This window comes from Diospyros lotus, chromosome 3, assembly GCF_014633365.1.
Source record: "Diospyros lotus cultivar Yz01 chromosome 3, ASM1463336v1, whole genome shotgun sequence".
NCBI classification, from domain to species: Eukaryota; Viridiplantae; Streptophyta; class Magnoliopsida; order Ericales; family Ebenaceae; genus Diospyros; species Diospyros lotus.
Genome location: NC_068340.1, coordinates 4592717 through 4612168, shown reverse-complemented (window position 1 = coordinate 4612168; position 19452 = coordinate 4592717). Strand labels below are relative to the sequence as shown.

Here is a 19452-nt window from a genome sequence, read left to right as displayed (position 1 = left end):
CCATAGATGACATTTGTATGGCTTCTCTTCATAGTATGTATCATGTAAATTAAGTACTAAAACAGTATCAATTTCAAATCCATCAACTTATTTGATAGAGTACAAAGACGACGACGACGACAACGACAATAACAATTATTGTAAGACTTTAATCCCCTAATGGGTTATTTATATAACGACTCGATCTCTAATTGTGTAGAATACATGATATTTGATCTAACAAATTTTGCGACGAAATGTCCCTTGCCTGACACTACATTAGGATTAAGATTGAATGGAGTTAGAGGGATTCATGTTCTCTAGGCACGCAAGGAAGACGCAATAAAGACGAAGAGCCAACAAAATGTAGCGGTTGTCAATGCAAGACAGCGACAGGCCTTTTCTAGTCTCCCGCACATTATAGAAGGAAGCCACGAAAACACAGTTTTGCCCACATGCGTTGGCTAATGGCTGTTCTAACTACTTCGTCGATGGTTTCTGTCAGCTAAAGCATTAATATCATCCTCAGGCGGGTCCCCAGTGAGGCAGTTTGTGTGTATTAATGCTTCTCCAAAGCTGCGCCTCTTCGGATTCCTTTGAAGAAGGTTGATGGATGTACTTAGTTAATTAACCTGGTGGTTGTTTGAGCATCGATCCTTTGCCTCTGCATTTCTTGTCATCGTTGGGGTCGACGATTCTTGACACCCTCCTGCATCATCAACCTCACGGTTCAGGTTCATGCTTAGTCGAAATAGAGAGGGGATAAGATCAACAGAGTATGAACAACAAAGTTGGTACAAAAAGAACCACCAGAGCCGATCAACAGAGTTGAAACCCTTCTATAAACCAAAGTACTTAAAAACCTTCAAATTCAGAATGGCTATGTTTCACAAAATTAATTTGTACAAAAAAGATGGCATGATAGGATTATAATTTCCCAAGGATGTCATGTCACTACTGTAAAAACACCTACTCCGAGCTGAAAAATGCCATAATATAATTTTCGAACGACATATTGTTGAAGGAAATGAACCAATTTGTCCAAAAATTGATCTCACACATGCGAAGAAGCTGCAGAGTTCTCACAAGACCCCGCTCAAGATTACAGTCAACACGGTTGGTTTGCATAAGTTGTGATATGCAAGACACAAATTGGATAAAAATATTGAACTCTCATTAACAGAAAAATTTGACTGATCGAAAATAAATAAATAACAACACACAAATGACTGATAGTCAGCAGAGGATATCAAATTTTAGCTAGGGTAAATTCAACTTGGCACCTCTGAGATTTTACTAAATAACAGCCTGTACCCCTTAAATTATGGAAATTATACTGATCACCCATTGGGAGAATATTTGTTAAGAAATCCATGTAATTTTATGAAACTTCAATGGTACCCTCGCTACCCTGTGTGACATAAATGTAACCTTAAAGGGTAATCTGATATAACATTTCAACAATATGGTTGTTAGTTTAGTTTATAAAAACTGAAGGGTGCTCCTTGTATTTATACCAAACCTCAGGGCCAACGAGTATAATGTACCCTATCTCCCAGGACACAATGCGAGTCCCGTTGACAAGCAATCAATTTCAGTTCTACCAGCAAAGATGCAGAGAATCAGTATATATAACTTATCAGGAGGACTAGCAGTTGAGATCTTAAAACCTGGGCTGTTTCTTGATCTGATGTTTGCAAGACAGAATTTTCAAAAAGAAAATATTAGAAGTGTCGAGTAAAGGACATGATTGCCCACCATTTCAACCCATAGGGGAGAGAATATTGTTGGAATATATTAGCATATTTCTTTTTGTTAAAATAAAAAGAGAAGTTAATGTTTCTTCCTGATTACTCGTCAGTCCACACGGGACATGCAATTTCTCTGCATTCAACAATAAGAATTCCAATATGACGATATGTCAAAAGTAGTCTGCATCAATCTTCACAATATAAAGGATCATGAAGTTATGGTCAGAAAGGAAATAGTATTAAGGCACACCTTATCCAAAGGACCCTTTGATAACACGTGCCCCGGATAAGAACTTGGCATTGAGGCAGCTTTGATGCTGGGGCTCTGTCTTAACTTCCTAATCTCAGACTGCTTTCCATCCTGAGTGAAAGATAGGGTAATTAGATTTCCATATGCTTAAATACAGTAGAGATGATTCAATAACCATACATGAATGTGATCGAATGAGGCATTATGCTCTTTACAACAAATTCTACACGTAGTTAAGTATACCTTCAACTTAGAATTAAGTTGCGGTTTTTGCGCTTCTTTAGAATATGACTTTTCCTCCCGTTTCTTGAAAATCTGCAAGAACAAGAAAGATAAAAAGTAAATGAACAGTATACACGTGTTTAACGGAAATCCCAACTATGTCAGCAAGATATCACAAAAGATTATAGGGGAGAGGAAATATGAGTGATCAACACAATTACCTTTTGGGTAACAGTGCCTTCCTCATTTCTCAAGTTCAAAGATGGGGCAGGCTTTGATTTCCTTTGATCCATACCAGCTCCTTTTAATGATCTATTGTAAGGAAACTAATAAGATTAGACCTTCAGGAAAAGTTTTAATTCAGATTTATTTTTTTTTTTGCTTGTTTATTCAATGTACAAGTATATAAAAAGTATATACTTCTACATTGAATAACTAATTCAATACCAAGCAAAGAAAAAGGCTAATGAAAATTTTTGCTCGGTACCAAATTAGTTATTCAATGTACATGTATATATGTGCTAGAATATCTTGACAATATTACTAGAATATTTTAAAGATGTTTTATATATCCTTTGTATCCTTCCAATAGTTGTATATATAGTTGTCTATCTATACCCATTGTATACCTTCTACATTACAAGAGCAAGCATACAATATTCTCTTACTATATGTATATACAAACAAACGAAAAAAAAGTACATAAACACTGCATGTCAATTCATGTTCTTGATAACAAGCTCAATGAAAATTCTTATCTACACGTCAAAACTTAAAAATGTCTTGTGAAATTGTGCTTGTACAATTTGGAAGCTCAAAGGTGTGTTCTCTTCTTTCTTTTTTTTTCTGTAAAACTCTTCATGACCCCACCTTGTGAATTAAGGTTTGTGATTGTAGCTGTTGTAATATATCACCATTTATCTAGGCTACTCTAAATGAGATCGATGAAAGTCCAGTGACATAGTTTGGTCATACTTATTGCAACATATGACCATTCCAGCATGTTCCAGTTTGCCTATCTTTTAATACTAGTTCACTACAAATGCATATCTGTTGCAATGCATGCAGGTTAGACCACTGTGATGATGAAAATGAAAGTTCACTGACATAGTTTTTGCCATATTACTGCAGTATAAGATGACAAAGTCAAATTTAACGAGTGAATACACCATGGGAAAGCAAGAATAACATAGTAAAGCATGGGAATATGACCTGTATATCCGAAGTTCTGAACCCAGAATATACACGTTTTCTAACAAATAATAAGGTCTCTAAACCTTTTAATTAAACCAAACTTAAACATCATACCCAGATGAAGGAGAATTCCAATTTCTTCCCAGATGACCTCTTTGAGCATCCTTCTTCTCTGTTCCCCTTCTTATTCTACAATTCAATTAGATAATTCATATTTAAATCTCAAGTGACAGAGACTAAGAGAGCAGCAGCACATGCACAGATGAAGACGTTCATATTGTTGACATTTCAGGACAAACTGAATATGCATACAAAGATTATAACCAAGGCAAATGCATTTCAGAGAAAAATTCATACTTGCAAAGGCAGTCAAATTATTAAGCATCGTCAAAGGCAGTAAAATTCGTATAATGGAAATTATTAAAGTGTCAGAAACAATACAAATTATCGTGTAATACAAATATATCTACAGGTGAAAAGAAATAATCAGTTAATCACTGCTTGCTCAGAAACAAAATTTGCAATATTCATGTGCCAAGGAAATTCTGAAAAAGAAAAAAAAAATTATTAAATGGCATAAAAGCTATATATTATATGAAGTCATAAACCTTGAAATAAGCATATCAGTTTTGATTATTGATTCCATGGATTGAATCTTAATAATAAAATGAAATTAGCATAAAATGATATAGGGAAGTTCTAGATCCTCCATTTTATTTGAGAAACTAAATATAAACTATTTCAGTTTTAAGCAATTAAAATACGATAATAAATTCAGGGTTTTCTAACACATTTGCTCTCAGAACAAATCAATCAGTAAGCAAGTTTCAGATTACCCCTCATTTTCCTTTTGGGGAGTTGAAGGATTGGACATCTTTTGTTCAGGCACAGTTGTAGACACCTGTCCAAAGAGGTCGCCATCAAAATCCATAAAATGGAACAAGATTCAAAATAACTGCCATCAACTTAACAAGTATCTTCAAGAAAACATAGGGATAGTCAATGTGAAATAAAATAAGTCAGATAATAATAACCAACCTCCTTTTGTGCAGAAGATATCTCATGAGCAGAAGACCTTTCTTGGTTGAAATTGTTTTGAAATGTCTTAAAAACTCGCTTAACAATATCTTTGTCCCCCATTTTCTCCATAATGATAGACTTTCTAGTTGTGGTAAGAGAAGATGATTCAGAATTTGCAGCATCAAAATTTAGAGACATGTGCACAGATGGATGAACTACTTTCTTGCTTTCTCGTACAGGAGGAGTTTTGCTACTTGGCAATGATGAACCATTTCCCTTTCTAGCTGAGGACCGAGAAGTGGACATTACAGGAGAGGTTGACATTGTTTTTGACGTTTTGGGAGTGGAAAATTGTGAAGATTTTTTTACTAAAGGTGATATTGGCTTCTTCTTTGCTCGGGCCAAATTTCCCTCATTTTTACTAGGGCCAACCTAAAAACCAAATATGAAACAATGTGAGATACCATAATTACTAGATATTAGAAGATTTAATTGATTTAACGCCCCCAGTCAGTGTTCTACTTTAAAACCAATTTGTTGGCAAATTGAGAAACTTCACCTTTTGAGATTTGTTCAATCCACCCAAATTTGGATTCTTCTTTTTGTTTTCCAGACTGTTACCTGTCTCCCCCAAATCCATCCGCAATTCCAACTTGTCCTCAGGTTTTGGTACTAATACAGGCATCTGTGTCATCCTCACCTCAAATCCATATCTATGAGTGCCCTCTTGAACCAAAACAGCTTCTTCTGATTTGTTCAATTCAAGGCTATCTGGTATGCTATCCGATCCCTCTTTCGGTCCATCAACTGATGGGCTCTGGCACTCTATAGAAATTGCAGCATTCTCATTGGACTCATCAGAGAGGCTGCAACTCATGACACCAACTGAATGAGTGACTTGCCCAACCGTTTCAGGAGAGTTCAGAGCGTCGTCTATACAGGGTTCAATTTCAGCCCCAGAAACGTCTCCAACATGATCTTCACTATTTTGTTCTTGTGTCTTCAAATGATTAATTTCCATTTTCTTCTCCTGATCTAGTTGTGCCTTCCTAGCAGCAATGTTCTTGTAATGAGCTTCAAAATAAGCCTTCTTCTGAGCTACCGATCCAGGAGTTGAACATTTCTCAACTTCTTCCAAGTACTTATTTGGCGAAAAAGTCGACCATTTTTCCCAAGAAAGTGAGTCATTCTCAAACCTACCAAAGGAAACCGATGCCTCCAGTGCAACACCAGAGTCAAGCGACTCTCTCGTCTATTTACAAAGCACAAATCCAAAATCCACAGAAATTGTCAAGCAAGAACAGATCAATAATTAACAACAACGACACACACAAACAGGTTTTATGAGGTTATGAATTGGCAATAAACCATAAACCATAAATCTTAAACGTATGTGAAAAATATGAGAAATTGAACAACTGGGCCAGTTTTAACTGATCGAGGACAAAGGGCTGTACCTTATTTTCGGCATTTGGTACTTCTACAATTGATTCACCCATTAATTCTTCTTAAATCTCAATCTCAAGATTGAATTGCCACTCTGTAACAAGCAAGGCAATTCATGAATACACCGAAACAGCCGAAAAGGCCAAGAACAAGCAGAACACGTTGAAGACAAAAAGAAGATAAATAGATAATGCCCCTATTGAAGACATGAGCATGTGCAGAGTTTTCTATTTTGTCCAAGGATTATCTCTACGACCTTTTTCTCTTTCTTTGTTTCACTGTTATGAAAACCATTTGTGCTGCTTCTGGAAAGTACTATTAAGGATAAACCTCAATCATGAAGATAAAAGCCCTCAATCATCAAAACAGAAAGAAACCTAAAAGCTGCTTACAATTCTTAACAACCCCAAAAGAGATCTGTATAATTTCCACTGCTGCTACTGTTCCTAAAGAGAGAAAAAGGTTGGACTTTTCTAGATTTTGATATTATTGTTTATTTAGTGGAAGTGGAAGAGATAAAAGTGATAACACTGTGGAGAAAAAGAGAAAATAAAATAGGTGGGTTGTGAAGATTCAATAGGATACAATGCACTAACATGACAAGCAAAGAAAAAGAAGAGGAAGAAGAAGAGAAAAAGTCTTACCAGTATATTTCTCATTTATGAATTTCTGAAAGACCCATCAAGGTGTTGATCAGATCAGCCATGAAAGTAGCTGGGAAAGCAGCCCCACTGAATGAAAAAGTAGAACGGAGAGAGAGAGAGAGAGAGAGAGAGATGTGGCACCTGACCCATCAATAATAGAGACAACCGGGTCACAAGAGGACCCACTAATTTACTTGGATAAACTAATTAGTCTGAACGGATCCAAGCCCAGAGCGGTGGCGTTTTAGATGTGAAACTGTCAATACGACGGCGTTTCAATAGAAATGGTTGTACTGGCAGTACTAGGAATGGCCCACTTTCGTGTAATGAGGCTTTATTTTAAGGCCGAATTTTCTTTAAGTGGGCCCTTTTTGTTCATCAACTCTTCGTCGGCCCAAATCAGGTGGTGAACGATCCAAGCAGCTGGCGGACGTCGGATCACGACTTTCTCATTTCCAAATATACAAATAAGTTCTTATCATTTTCCAAAAGAACCGTTATGGAAGTGGTTATAAAAACTTTTGCCAAAAAGTAGTACTTATAAGATTAAAAAAATGAATATTTTTGTACAAAAAATATGCCAATAATGTGTTGATGCTTAATAATATTTTTTATAGTCATAATTTATTATCATAGATTAAGTGTGATATTATTTATAATAATTTTATAAAAGATAAGATCATAAATTGAAATGACCGACTAATTATTTGTTCAACTCTATAGTAAAATGAAATTTTAAAATGTTAGTGTTATTGTAAATTATTTAGATATGTAAGATTTTTTGTGCTACTTTCAAATATAATAAAACTTGTTAATAGGGTTGTAAATGAGCCGAGTCGCTCATGAGCGGCTTGAATGTTCAACTTGTAATTGCTCGTTCGTGGTTTGTTCATATTTAGCATAAGGGGTGAATTTTATTATTGTACAAAAGGTAAAAGGCATAAAAGTATTATTGAATTTTGACAATTTGGTCATTTAGCCCCCTCAACTTTAGTTAGATTTATTATGCCCCTCGACTTTTAATTTAATAATAATTATGCTATTCGATTTCTAATTTTGTAACAATAACATATTTTGGTCTAGTCTGCATAGCATATGAACTCAAGTGCAATTGAGGAGCTTACAATGTATAAAACTCTTTCATTTCTAGTAGTTGTCGACCAATCCCTCGTCTTTCCTTACGTCAACTAACCTCTTGCCTTATTGCCATTGATTGACCCTGGTCCTTCATTTTTTATGACCGACCAACCCTATTTAAAGCTGAATCGACCATGATAGTGGCTCAATCCAATTTGTGTTTGTGAATCGACGGCTACACTGAGTATATTTGAGGCTGAATCAATTTGCATTGCATGAAAACGATGGCACCAAGCATGGGAACATCGATTCGTGTTCGTAAATCGATAGTGGCTCGGCCTAATTTGTGTTCATGAATCAGTGGTGGCACCAAGCAAACATAATTGTGAATCGACATCATCGAGTACCTCCTGGGGGTCTCCACCCTCATCATTGTCTTCACATTCCTTCTCCATAAAGCCGGGGTTTGCTGACTCCAACCTTTGTCATGTCCTCTACTGCTAGCCTTGTCTATTTTTTTACAGCATCGAGACTCAATTTTATCGTTCAATAATCTTTTTGTCAAGTCACACATGGTGCCTTTTTATTGGCCTAGTCAATGTGTGGGTCTAAGTCAAATTGCGTGTAACTTGTGTAACTTATGCACAGCATATTGCCAAATGAGGCGTGTAATTGTTTCAAAATTAAAAATTCAGGGACACAAATAGGTCTATTTTATAATTGTGAGGTCAAAAGGCGAAAGTTGGGGATATTTTTATGTATTTTGTCCTGTATAAAATGTTCATTTATGTATTAGTAAATTAACTATTGTTATATAAAATATTTATTTATGTATTACTAAATTAACTATGTTTCCAAGATTCATCGTAATTTAATTATTATAGACGATCGGTTGCCACCCGTGATTTAAAGAGTTCATGTGCCAACAGTTTCATCCCTCTTTTTCTAGTCCCATAATGTCACATGAATTTTGGCTGGCCTAATAAAAAACAATAGCTTTGCTGTGGTGCCAAAATAGGGTGAGTTATAAACAACGTATGAATGATGTCTAAAGTTCGCCAACTTTTTCTATTCACAAATTCGCATTCATTGCAGTGTTAGACATAAAATTTGAGCCAATTGACCTCTGGGTTATAGTTTCATTTGAGTTTTAACTTATATGCAAGGCATTTGATTCGAATCGCTTTTTTCCTTCACCTCACTTCTCAAAGTAGGAAAGGGTTTAACTATCACACCGACACAAGGAGATGTAGAGAGAAAGAAAGAAGAAAAAGAAGAAGAATTTATCTCATATTGAATATATTGAATAAGAGTATAAGTGGTCGACAGTGACAATCATGGTGCCAACGATTTTAAATATGTGGTTCAGTTGTCATGAATGTAACAGTTGTATAGAGAGAGAGGGGAAATTATTATTAGTGATGGTATCGTCAGTTATGTGGTTAAAGAAGAAATTTCTGAGACCATGTGTCATTGTTTTATCTATCTAACACTTATTCTAATAAAGATGTAACACGTGACCGTCATTAATCATGACTCTTATCATTATTCTTTTAAATATAGAAGTATTTTAATTATTCATAAATATTTAATTGGGTTAATTAATATTAAACTTCAAAATACTTATTACATTTTTTTTAAATATCAAGAATAATTTTTATAATTTTCTTGATGTAAAATTTTTAAAAATATAGACTTGAGTTGGTTTCCTTATTTTAACATAACCCTAATTTGCTTAATCAAAATTTATGCAAAAAGTTAATAAAACGACACTTTTTTTACGAGTTCCATGGCAACAAAAGGGGAAGAAAAGGAGTGGAATCTCGTGGAAATGATAAATGTTCACGTGGAAGACTCACCACAAAGCTGTCGGCACCTAAACCTCGAAAAGGAATTTGTGGAAGGCAAGCATGATGCAATAATCAAGCTTTAGGTGCTGGAAAGTGATTGAAAACAGTTTCCGTGGCACGTTGCAAGCCGAGTCCAACACTTCATTATGACAATCTTGTTTCTATTATATGCATATATATATATATATATTAGCTTGCTTAACTAATAGTGACACGTTAAGAAGATAAAGAAAGAAATAATCCATAAATGTACTTGTGACTAGAGACGTTAGGGATGGACATTATTTTGATAAAAGCATTATCCAGAAGCAGTAATTGAAATTTGGTACAATAATGGGAAAATGAACATTATTGAAGAGGCAAGAATACAATCTGTACACAACTATCAAAAACAATTTTAAAGGGACAAGAAAAAAGAAAGAAAGAATAAACTATATGAAATAATTAGAGTATCCAATCAAATTGGTGACCGAGGTGGTAGGCAAAAGTAACGGTTGGTGATGGGAATGTTTCAACCCAAACCGAATGGGCTTGTAAAGGTCGTACGGCTCCCAGAGGTAATCCAGTGGGCACGGTTTATTCATGTCCAGTCTGGCCCACGGCTTGCCCTTCCCGCTCCAGTGCAGCAAGCTCACCGGACCCGGGTGGAGCCACCGGCAATTCCCGCTCAAGTTGTCCCCGCCCAGTCCGTGCTGGTTCCACCGGTGGTCCACCGCCTCCACCTCGCCGGAAAACACCAGCAAGAACGGCGGCAGCGAACCCAATTCGTATATCCTCCGCCGCCTCTGCAGCTCCATCCAGTTCTCGATTTTCCTCCGGTAATTGCCCTCCCGCCATTTCTCTAAGTCCATCACCATCACGCCGGTGTTGAAGTAGCAGGGCTTTCTGGACCGGAATACCCGGGGCAGAACCGGGTCGGACCAGAATGTGTCGGTGAAGTACTTGGTGAAGTTGGCTTGGCAATATTCGGGTGCTCCGATGACTCGCTTTCCCGTCAGGGTTATGGTCCAGAGCTTCTGTATGTCGTCGACGAGGACCACGTCGGAGTCCAGGTAGATGACCCGTTTGACACACGGGTCGAGTATGTCGCCCAGGTAATTCCGGGCGTAGTTCAACGGGTTCTCCAGGGCCTGGCGGATCGACGAAGATATGAGGTTGATGACGGTATCTTCTCGGAAGATGTAGACCTTGAAACCGAGGGACGGGAAAGTGGAGCGGACGATTCGGGTCAGGACCCGGGGAGTGTACGGGTCGAACTCGGCGGCGATGAAGTGGAGGAACACGTGGTCGGGGCACGTGGCGTGGCGGAGGATGGAGTGCACCGCGGCGACGGTGCCCCGGAGGTACGCCGAGTCAAGCGTCATCGCCACGTGGACCAGCGACTGGTCACACACCGACGAAACCAAATCCTTAGTAGTGGATAACACCGCGCATCCCCGGCCGTTACGGTACTCCGGCGATTCAGCGAACTGGAAAACCTTGTCGAATACCGAATCTGACCCGGCGCCGGTGGTGCTCGGGAGAGAACGAATCGCCAGGCACATCAGCGGCCACAAAACGAGGAAAGCCAGGAAGGCCACGCTCGTCATTGATCTGGAACCACAACGAAACCGAACCATTCTCCGATTGGCTCAAGTTTCTGGGTGGTTCTTCTTCCAACACAAAATCCTTTATCGCTATAGCATTGCAGATGCAATCCTGCGCTGAATGAATACTGAAAAGCGAACGCAGAGGAAGAAAAGAGAGCCAAAGCCCAGAACCACAAGGATACTTGTCCTTGGGGGAAAGGGAAAAACAGGGAAAATGGAAGTCAACACAGAGAGTTCAATCAATTCAATTGTATATATCTGGAGATTGGAGGAAGAGAGAGAGAGAGAGAGAGAGAAAGAGGGTATACAGTATAGTAATTAGTAGTTGTAGTTGTCTATTTGTACTTGACTAGTGCTATTATTGTCTTGTTCCTGCTTGGCTTTGCGGACTGTGGAGGAGGAGGAGGAACAACGGGAAGGGGCAGTTCTGTACATCTAATGATCTAAAAACTGCTTGCTTGTGACGGGGAAATACTGGAATTGGGTACCTTTCGGTAAAGTAAAACTTGGGAGTATGGTTTTGGCATATACCCATTTTGCTTGCTCAATATATAAATCGATTTAATTCTTTCTAATTTTATATTGAGTTTTTTAATTCTTATTTTTATTTAAATGAATAAATCTTTATATTCGTTTATATAAAATATAAATTCTATTTATAATTCCATTTTGGTGGATAACTTTTCAAATTCTGTTAAAATGGAGGTAAACCCTTTCAAAAATACAAATTCAATCCTATTCTAAGCGGAGAGATAAGGATAAAGTTATGGATAGGAAATTCAATCCTAATGCACACTTTTAAATAGCTCTATTATGAAAACTCAATCCTAATAAATATAATTTAACATACAAATTAATTATTTAGACTAAACTATAAATTTTTTACCGTATCGTGTACGTAGTTATTATTGATCCTCTACCGTATCGTGCACGTAATTACATGAGAGAATACAACAAAGTCATTTAAAATATAAAAGATTTGTCGTCTTTCTATTCTAAAGATCTATTTTATTCATACATTAGATTATCAATTTTTTAGGATTTTTGAACGATTTAATCACATTGAATTTTATGTCATTTTTATTATAATTGAATAATTTGTTGGAATCGACTTTTAACACATAATTAATAAATTTCTTGTATACAGAAACTTTTATAATAATGCAATTGTAATTAATATAAGTTTTAATATTCGTATTATTATGCCTTAATTCTTAGATATGACTTATCTTTTAAACCCTGATTTTGTGAAAAAAATGTATCTTTTTAGTTAACCAAAATTAACCTTTTCGACCATATGTAAGATTCAATAGTGCATCGTGATGCATGCACGTGGGAAGGACTTGAAAATTAATAAATTTAATTATTTATCCATTTCACGTTTTAAATAAAATAAATTTGGCAACAGTGGCACGAAAAGAATCTCAATGTCGGCGAAATCTCAATATAGAATGTTATAAGGTAAGCTTAATATATACGATGATAATTCAATAACTTAAAAATATTGCGTTTGATTTTTGAAGTGTAAAATATTAAGATTTGATATTTTATTTATTAAAATTATTATTTTAAATTTTTACTGAAACTAAGAATAAATGAAACTGTTATTTAAGTTACATAGAAATATACTCCATATAAAAATAAAATTACATTAACGAAATATATTAGATCAGGGTTATATATATAAATATGATATTTGATTCTTTAATAATTAAAAATTTTGATATTTGATCCATGATATAAAAAAAAAAAGATCGAATTTGATAAAAAAAAATAAATTTAATAAAAAAACCTAAAAATTTAATTAAAAAGACCTAAAAATACAAAAAAAAAAGACATAAAACATATAAAATGAAATTTAAGTCTTTTTTTATTATTTTTAGGTCTTTTCATGAAAAAATTTATATCTTTTTATGAAATTTATGTCTTTTTGAATATTTTTAGGTCTTTTTATAAAATTTAGGTATCTTTTGAATAATTTTTATGAAATTTTTAGGTCTTTTTATAAAATTTAGGTCATCTTTATTATTCATAAGTCTTTTATTATGAATTTTTTGTCTATTTATGAAATTAATGTATTTTTTGAATATTTTAGGTATTTTTTATGAAATTTAAATATTTTTTTAAGATTATTTTTAGGCTTTTTATGTAATTTTTATGAAATTTTAGATTTTTTTTATTAAATTTGATATTTTTTATATAAGAAATCAAATGTCATATTTATATATTAAGTTTAATCTGATATATCTCGCTGACATAATTTTTTAATGTGACATAATATTATATGTAGTGTAAATAACGGTTTTATTTATTCTTAATTACGTTAAAGAGTTAAAATACTAATTTTTAATAATTAAGATACTAAATTTTAATATTTTATATTTAAATAATTAATATTATTTTCTTAATTATTAAATAATCATCGTATATATTAAATTTTAAATATATTTGTAAACTACAAAATTTAAAAAAATCTATCCAAGGTGGAGTAAAAAGTTAAAGCATAAATAATATCCTGTACCTATCCATTGTACGTTATATATATAAATGTAGCGTCGTCGGATGTCTTCGCAAAACGGACCTTTCCGCATGTGAGCTGGCAAGTTCTTCGCCTTGCAGTCAGCCACGTTATCGTCTTTCTCTCTCAAGCCAGTAGTGCTCCATCATCCAAGCAATGCAATGCCAGCTGGACAAGTGTGGCCAGCTGTCATGATGTTGACAGACCTGCAAGATAAATTAAAGTGTTTATAAATTAAACTTTTAAATTCTTAATACAAATAAAAATAAAAATATTAAACTACGTTGTCTTTATATGCATTGTGTTTACTTTTTAATTTTTAATTTTAAATTTTAAATTCATTTTGAATTTTTTATTTTTGCAATCTGTTTTTAGAAATTGAAATCGCATTCTCTTCAACATTTTAAAAAGTTATTTTTTAAAATAAAAAATTAGAAAACAGGTTCTCTTTAAAATTTTGAAAATATTTTTTTAATAATATTTTATTTAATAAATTTGATTATTCAATCAATTATAAATATTTAATATTAATATATTATTAAAAAATATATATATTTTAAAATTAATGAATTTTGTAATATTTTTTCTATTATAATAATAAAATATGAATAAATAAATGTGTTTTGAGTTTAGTGTTTGTTTTGAATAAAAACACTCAAATTTATTGTTTTGAATTTTTTTATAATTTTTTTAATTTCAAAAATATATTTTTAAAAATAGTAAAAAGAACATATTTTTATTATTTTATAAAAATAAAAATTAAAAATAACTTAAAAATAATAAAGAGAACGCATCCTAATTTTTAGTTTTGAGTTTTAAATTTATTTTTTATTTTTTATTTTAAGAATTTGTTTTAAAAAAATTAAAAACACGTTCTCTTTATTATTCTAAAAAATTATTTTTCAAAACAAAAATTTAAAAATTGTGTTCTCTTTGAAATTTTGATAATAAATTTTTAATGATATTTTATTCAATAAATTTGATTATTCAGTAAATTAGAACTATTTAATATTAATATATTATTAAAAAATATATACATTTTAAAGTTGATGAATCTTATAATATTTTTTTTAGTTACCAAAATAAAATATAAATAAATAAATTATCTTGACAAAAAAATAAAAAGTATAAAAATAAAAATTAAAGACCTAGACTAATAATATAACGGCCCGCCTCCCAGAGCCTCTATGCACTAAGAGTATCCGTGAGAGGATCATTATTAAAATGATACCGAACAATAATGCAACTACAACTCAAACACCTCCCTTATTTAAACCATACATTTTTAATCACAAAGCATCTAACAGTCGTTCTTACATAAATATTCATATCGTGAGCCCACTTGCCTTACATAACATATATCTAATTCAAAATTATATACATTACACAAAACACCCAGGACCTAGATTCGAGAAAGCTCTGCACTTGTTATCACGACTCGACGGTGTGGACTCAAATCCCGTTGAACTTACCTGCTATCACAGATGAATCCTTAACCTGGAATGATGGAAAACAAAGATGAGTCGCGAGACTCAGCAAGCTCATGAAAGAAATGTTATAGGTTTAAGATATGATTCTTCCCATGACACCCCATGCAATTCATGCCAATGCAATCACACCATGTCATGATCCATACGTGCCTTACTTCTACATGTATAACATAAAGTTAACTGCACATAAGGAATCAGGGGTCCACATAAGTCACACATTGGCACCCAAGTCCCGCATACAAACTTGTGCCAGTCTAACAGAGGCTACCATATCATTATCCATAAAGACTTGCATTTTCCTGACATTAGTCGGTTTTTCCTAATACTCGTTACATACTCTTCTTGATACTCATCATACCCTCATATGTTCTTCCTATTTTCCATCACATTGTCATGTCCTTCCGCGATCTTGGTCTTTTTCGGGCCACCCCCGAGCTAATATCTAAACCGAGCCAAAGCTCACCGAGTCGGTACTTCCGACACTTGGCACGGTACTCTCACCTAGAATAACAGTAACAATAGAACCATGCAATGCAACACATAAGAAATACAATGGCTTTTGTAACATAAACGTGATGACAAGGCCCCCATAAACCAAGCATCACGCCCTGCTACGCCCACATAGAAATACACACATGCGGCGTGCTCTAAATGCATATGCTCACCTAGGATACCCAAGTTGGCTCTTAGGCCAACCGGGTTATGCAAATGCTCACGCATCCCATCACATACAAAGCATGTCCCCACGTGAATGCAACTTAGTCCCTATGCAGCACACACATCATGATATGCACAAGCCAATGCGGGAATCTGGCAGTACCAGCTCTTCTGGCCCGTTTAGTGCTTATCGTAACAACCGATGACTGGCGCCCATACATCCAGCCATCAACTGCCATGACCCACGATCGATAGTCAGTGATTTTGTACCCCATACCCTTAGACACACTTACTGACACTATTAACTTTATATCTTATAAACTTAACATTACACAACATTTCTCCATAACTCTTCATGTACATAATCCCATGAACATCATAATACCGTTCGCAATCTCATCTCTTATAAACATGAAAATGAACCACTTACTTTTCTAATTAAACTCTTTTAACATAACCCCATAAATCATATCGACTCTTCTAATAACCTAACCCATCGGGTTCGGCATCATTCCCAATGAGAGCGGGACGATACAAAACCCTGTGACGGACATAGGAAGCGACATCAATGAATCATTTATTCAGCTTATTTAATCACCAATATACTCATTATTATCATATAAGACATAAGATAATGGCCACGCGGATTTGCATTATTAATGCGTGGAACCGAGTCACGGTGAGAGAAGGTTTAAAATACAAGAAACCTTGAAAACTTTCACGGGAAATAAATAACGCGAGGAAAGGGTTAGGAGCTTGCCTGAAACTGGCTTATTCCTGCATCTTTTGTGCTCCCGATGCGAAATAAAACGTTTTGCTGTGTTTAATATAACCATGGCTTAAATTAATTAAATTTAAGCGCATAAAATTTATAATTTAATCATATAATGCTTCTACTAATTTTTACCCACGTACCTGATCACTTTCCATACCGGAAAATTCTAAAATTCCTTTATTTTTCATTTTTTTCCTTTTCTTTTATTTTTGTTTCTTTTTCTTTTCTTTCATTCTCTTCTTCTTCCCCGCTCATTGCTCTTATCTGCGCACAACCGCTCTTTTCTTTTCTTTTTCTTTCTTTGCTTTTTTTCTTCTTCTTCTTCTTCCTCGCTTCAGCGTCGGCCACGGCTGCCGCACTTGCACATGCACACGACCGTCGCTGCTGCTGCAACCGGCCGCCCTCGCTCACCCTTAGCCGGCCATCGTTGTTGCATCCACGCGTCATCGCGCCTGCTGCTTGCGTCGCCCCCTTGCTCAGCTGCGGAGCTTGGTTGCCATGGCCGAGCTTCACTCGGCCAGCTTCCATGGCTGTTGCTAAGCATGCCTCTCTCCCCCCCTCTCTCTCTCTTTCCCTTCCTCTCTCGACTGAGCTTTCTCCCGAGCCCTCCCCTGCTTCACCCATTTTTTATTTCAATTTACTGCTTCAAACATGGCTTCCAAGCCATTCTTACGCACCACATATATATACATATATATAATTAATTTTATTTTATTTTTATTTAAGTTAATTTGATTTACTCTATTATTATTATGATTTTATTATTATCTCTATTATCATTGACAATATATATATATATATGTATTTATGTATTAATTCGTTAATTTAAGTTAAGTTAACATAATTTACACATTTATTATTATTATCATCATCATTGTCTCTTTTATTAGCATTATTCTTACAATTATTATGATTTCTATTGTTATTAATATTATTTTTACTATTATTTGGTTACCTCAAATCCTCAAATATTCAATATGGACCCCAAATATAGAAATTTAATAATTATTATTGTCTCCAAAATTTCAAAATATTACAAATAAATACATAATTTAATTGTGAATGATAAGATTACACCAAATAATTCAATAGCAAGTGAAATTCAATTACAAGCTTCTATACAAATATAAAAAATAAATATAGTTTAAAAATTAAAACAATAAAATAGAATACCAACCAGCCACAATTGTCGACGACCACCTCCGGCCACAACTGCTAAATTTCAATACAAATATTATGCATACACACACACACCCCCAGTAAGGCAGTCGACGGTGGATCTAGTGATGCAAGGGGACGACGGTGGATCTAGCAATGCAAGGAGGAGTCGATAGTGGATCTGTCGATGCAAGGGGACGACGACTTGCAACAGTGATGGCGGTGGCGAGTGTGATCAACGGCCAAGAGAAGGGAGAGAAAAGAAAAAATAAAATAGAAAGGAAGAGAATGAAGCGTCAGGCAAATGGGTTTCTGTCTTTTGCATTTTGGAAGTAAGGGTTTATTTTGGTTGAAAACAAGCAAAACAAAAATATAAGGTTGCGTTATCTTTGTTGTTTTCAAGTCATTCTTAGTTTTTGATTTACTAAAATAATAAAAACGCATTTTTTTGTTGTTTTTAAAAATGTATTTTTGAAAATTAAAAAAAAATTTAAAGAAAACTCAAAACAACAAAAAGTTGTTTTGAGTGTTTTTATTTAAAACAAATTATAAACTCAAAACATATTTATTTATTTATTTATTCATATTTTATTATTGTAATGGAAAAAAATATTATAAAATTCATTAACTTTAAAATGTATATATTTTTTAATAATATATTAACATTAAATAATTTTAATTTACAAAATAATAAAATTTATTGAATAAAATATCATTAAAAAATTATTTTCAAAATTTCAAAAACAACATGTTTTCTAATTTTCTGTTTTGAGGAATAGTTTTTCAAAATGACAAAGAAAATGAGTTTTCAATTTTTTAAAAACAGACTATTAAAACAGAAAACTGAAAATAAATTCAAAATTCAAAACTAAAAATTGAAAAGTAAAAAGAACGCAGTCTAACATTTTGAGTTTTGTGTGTAAATTTTTTGTTGTGTTTTGAAAAATATATTTTTAAAAACAGTAAAGAGAACATATTTTCATTATTTTAGAAAATTGAAAACTAAAAATGACTGAAAATAACAAAAAGAAAGCAACCTTAAGATTTTAGATCTCTTGAATACATGATTTTTTTCAAAGCGAAATTCTATTTGTAGGCACACCTTTTACTATTCACACTAATTTTTCATTAAAATTTTACACTTTACTCTTTACACCCACCCTTATCACTCTTTGCACTTATTATTTTTCAAAATACTCTTACCATCGCCCACACATAGCAAGTGGGCGCTAGTAACTTACATGGAGAAGACGGTGGACATGACGAGGAGAAGACAACAACAATAAGCGGGCGTTGGCGACAGTAAGGAACGTGGTCGCCTATCACCGGCAGTGATGATGAGCGAATAAGAGGATGGGGGTAGCCAACAATGAGAATAGCAAACGACAACAGCATGTAATACTCCGAGAGCCTAATGTCAGGTCTAAGAAAGGACTCTAGAGAAGCTAGAATATATCGAGAACAGTAAGAAAGAAAACAACACCACCTGGATACCTTCTGGATTGAATGTGGATAAAAAAACTCCCTATTTAAATGTGTTTGAGTTAGGGTTTAGGGTAGCTCGAGGATGGGTGAGCCCTGAGAAGTTTGCTTAGGCCCATCAGGGTAAGTTGATCTGGTCCTTTCTATCGCTCGATGCGGAATGTTATAGGAAGGACTGAATCAACTTACCCTGATGGGTCTACGCAAACTTTTCAGGAGTCACCAATCCTTAAGCTACCCTAATACAAACACACTTAATATGGGAGTTCTTTATCCACATTCATCCCATAAGATATACAGCTAGTGTTGCTTCATTCCTTATTTTCTTCGATATATTATAGTTTCTCTAA

The 19452-nt window shown here is 34.3% G+C and overlaps 2 protein-coding genes across 5 annotated transcripts; both read right to left on the bottom strand.

The window, feature by feature from the left end:
• Positions 1-22: 22 nt before the first annotated feature.
• LOC127798155 (protein WVD2-like 7) lies at positions 23-6644 on the bottom strand. Of its 4 annotated transcripts, none has more exons than XM_052331507.1 (10): positions 6507-6644; positions 5874-5956; positions 4976-5668; positions 4435-4848; positions 4233-4297; positions 3511-3585; positions 2424-2514; positions 2224-2295; positions 1981-2091; positions 23-688 (listed from the first exon to the last, which is right to left on the bottom strand). In XM_052331507.1, exons 2-10 carry the CDS (start codon positions 5913-5915, stop codon positions 656-658), a joined length of 1596 nt encoding a protein of 531 aa, XP_052187467.1. In that variant the 5' UTR covers positions 5916-5956; positions 6507-6644; the 3' UTR covers positions 23-655. The 4 variants fall into 4 exon arrangements, with proteins under 4 accessions (XP_052187467.1, XP_052187466.1, XP_052187465.1 ...); XM_052331506.1 differs by lacking the exon at positions 6507-6644 and adding an exon at positions 6255-6467; XM_052331505.1 differs by lacking the exon at positions 6507-6644 and adding an exon at positions 6119-6262.
• Positions 6645-9767: 3123 nt separating this feature from the next.
• LOC127796209 (probable galacturonosyltransferase-like 9) lies at positions 9768-11437 on the bottom strand. Its single transcript, XM_052328231.1, has one exon. The coding sequence runs from the start codon at positions 11050-11052 to the stop codon at positions 9865-9867; it is 1188 nt and encodes a 395-aa protein (XP_052184191.1). The 5' UTR covers positions 11053-11437; the 3' UTR covers positions 9768-9864.
• Between the last annotated feature and the right edge of the window lie 8015 nt (positions 11438-19452).

Coding starts and splice junctions, on each gene's coding strand:
- LOC127798155 (XM_052331507.1), bottom strand. CDS start 5,915: ATGGGTGAATCAATTGTAGAAGTACCAAATGCCGAAAATAAG. Junction 5,669..5,873: donor TACCAAATGCCGAAAATAAG/GTACAGCCCTTT, acceptor CTTTGTAAATAG/ACGAGAGAGTCGCTTGACTC. Junction 4,849..4,975: donor GATTGAACAAATCTCAAAAG/GTGAAGTTTCTC, acceptor TTTGGTTTTTAG/GTTGGCCCTAGTAAAAATGA.
- LOC127796209 (XM_052328231.1), bottom strand. CDS start 11,052: ATGGTTCGGTTTCGTTGTGGTTCCAGATCAATGACGAGCGTGGCCTTC.